At 68.5% G+C, this 2,092-nt stretch overlaps 1 protein-coding gene across 1 annotated transcript; it reads right to left on the bottom strand.

Moving 5' to 3' along the window:
- Positions 1 to 600: 600 nt before the first annotated feature.
- LIMD2 (LIM domain containing 2) lies at positions 601 to 1,859 on the bottom strand. The gene is made up of 4 exons (XM_010856452.1): positions 1,300 to 1,859; positions 1,077 to 1,121; positions 857 to 996; positions 601 to 782 (listed from the first exon to the last, which is right to left on the bottom strand). The coding sequence occupies exons 1-4, from the start codon at positions 1,339 to 1,341 to the stop codon at positions 623 to 625; spliced, it is 387 nt and encodes a 128-aa protein (XP_010854754.1). The 5' UTR covers positions 1,342 to 1,859; the 3' UTR covers positions 601 to 622.
- Positions 1,860 to 2,092: the final 233 nt, after the last annotated feature.

Genomic DNA, 2,092 nt, shown 5'->3' with positions numbered 1-2,092 from the left:
GGGTGCTTTCCCTCCCGCTGCCTCCGTGCTGTGGGGTGGTCCCGGCCCTAACAGGCGTGCCCTGCCTCGCCTCTGCAGGTGGAGGGGCCCAGAGCTGTTGCAGTTCCCCTCCCTTCCCCCACTGGGTCCTGGGGGACATTTGGAGAGGCCCAGAAGGGGGCACCCTGGCTCACCTTCCTCCAGTCTCCATGGCTCAGGACCAGGCTAAGGGCAGAGGTAGATGGGGAGACGTGGGGGCCACACAGGCCCCTGGGTGGCAGTGAGGGAGCTTGGGACCCTGAGGGGGCATGCTGACTCCTTGCTGGAGAAAAGGCACCTAGATAGGGAAGCTGAGTTTGAGGGCCTCCCCGGGGGGCCCTGGGGTGAGGTGGGGTAGGCTGAAAGAAACAGGAAGTAGGGTGGTGAGCAAACCCCAATCCTGGTTCCCGAACCCCCACCGGCTGAGGAAGAAGGAAGGCATCCTGGAGCAGAGCCCTGCCCCTGCAACCCTCTGCCTGAGCAAAATGGCCTCATCCCCTTTCCACCCTCACCCGGGGCCGGCCGTCCAGTCTCTCTCCCACCGTTCCGATGCCTGCTCCAGGCCCTCTGTGTGGGGAGGAGGGAGTGGACAGCCAGAGGGGCCTCAGGCTGTCTTGGTGCCGGGGTCCACCTCCTTGTGGGCCCAGAGCTCCTTGTGCTGCTTCCGGCCGAAGCCTTCATCGTAGTTGCCTTTGCTCTTAAACAGCTGCTGAAAGTGGGGCTTGCAGTAGAATTCCCCGTGCAGTGCCGCGTAGCTGCCCAGGCTGCAGAAGCAGAACACTGTGGTCAGGTCAGGCCGGGTCAGGAGGGCTGGGGCGGGGTCAGGACGGGGGCGTACCTGAGCTTGGTGTGACAGTGCTTGCAGCAGAAGCAAGAGCTGTGGAAAATGAGCTTGTCGGCCACCAGTCGCTCCATGGGGTACACGGTCTTCTGGCAGGCGGCGCAGGTCTCCTTCACCTGGGCCCGAAGGCTGAAGGACTGTTCCAGGAGAGACTCCATCAGGGGCCTGACCGGCGCCCACCCCTTCCTCCCTGCACAGCCCAGCCTCGGGGCCCTACCTTGGAGCGCTGAACCGTGCTGCTGGAACCGCCACCTTTGGCTTCCTGAGAGAGAGGCGGTGGGGCAGGGTCAGCTGAGGAGGGCCCTAGACCATCACCAGCCCAGATCCCAGGGACACTCAAGGGGGAAGGGGAGGGAGACCGGCAAACAGGCAGCTCCTCGTCCCTTCAGGCCAGACACCTGCAGGGATGGAGTGCCCTCCCACCCCGGCTGATCACCTACATGGGAGGGGGTGGCCTGGGCGGCTCCGGCGGCCTGGAACATGGCTCGTTGGAGGCGATGGAGGCCCAGTGTGGAGACGCGGCACCCGCTGGGTTCTGCAAGGGGAAGTCGGTTGGGAGGGCCCTACAAGCCCTTCCCAGGCCCCAGGGTGGGGGTAGGGGTGTTTACAGGCAGGGGGCTGGGGGGCTGTGGTTGGGACTTTCCCTAAGTCATTTCCTGTTGCTCTGGGTCTTGCCACTTCCGCCCTCACCCACCCCCTGCTTCGCCCGCTCGGCCTCCACGCGGCTCCCCAGGGGGCAGGGGTCCCTGAGTGGAACCATGTGTCCCAGGAGGAGCGGAGTTAGCGGGCAGCGGCTGGGGGAGGGGATCCGCGCAGCCGCCCGAACGCTTCGCGGACCCGGACGCCGCCTGGTGCGAGTGGAGGTTAGAGGCGGGCGGCCCCACTGGGGCCGCGGCCAGAAGCGGCTGCCCCGGCCTGACCCCGGCCCGAAGCTGCCCAGTGCGGGGCCTCGGGTACGCTCCGTTCGGCGGACCCAGCCCCTGGACAGCGCCCGCGGCTGGGCCACCCGCCCCGCCCCGCCCCGCCCCGCCGAGCTGCCGCCCGCTCCTCCGCTCCGAACCCGCGTGGACCGGACCCCAGACCCAGGACCCCGGCGGGCCCAGCCGAGGGGATGGACACCGGCCTCGGGACCCCGGGCGAGAGCGACGGACTGAGACGCTCGGCGTCGGGACCTGGTGGGCGGCGGCCCCTGCGCCCACAGCCCCCACCTGGGCCGCCCGAATCGCGAGCCGG

This window comes from Bison bison, unplaced genomic scaffold (genome assembly GCF_000754665.1).
Source record: "Bison bison bison isolate TAMUID 2011002044 unplaced genomic scaffold, Bison_UMD1.0 scf7180017864371, whole genome shotgun sequence".
In the NCBI taxonomy this organism is placed as follows: Eukaryota; Metazoa; Chordata; class Mammalia; order Artiodactyla; family Bovidae; genus Bison; species Bison bison.
Note: the sequence above shows the minus strand (reverse complement) of the source record. Positions and strands in the feature narration are given on the sequence as shown.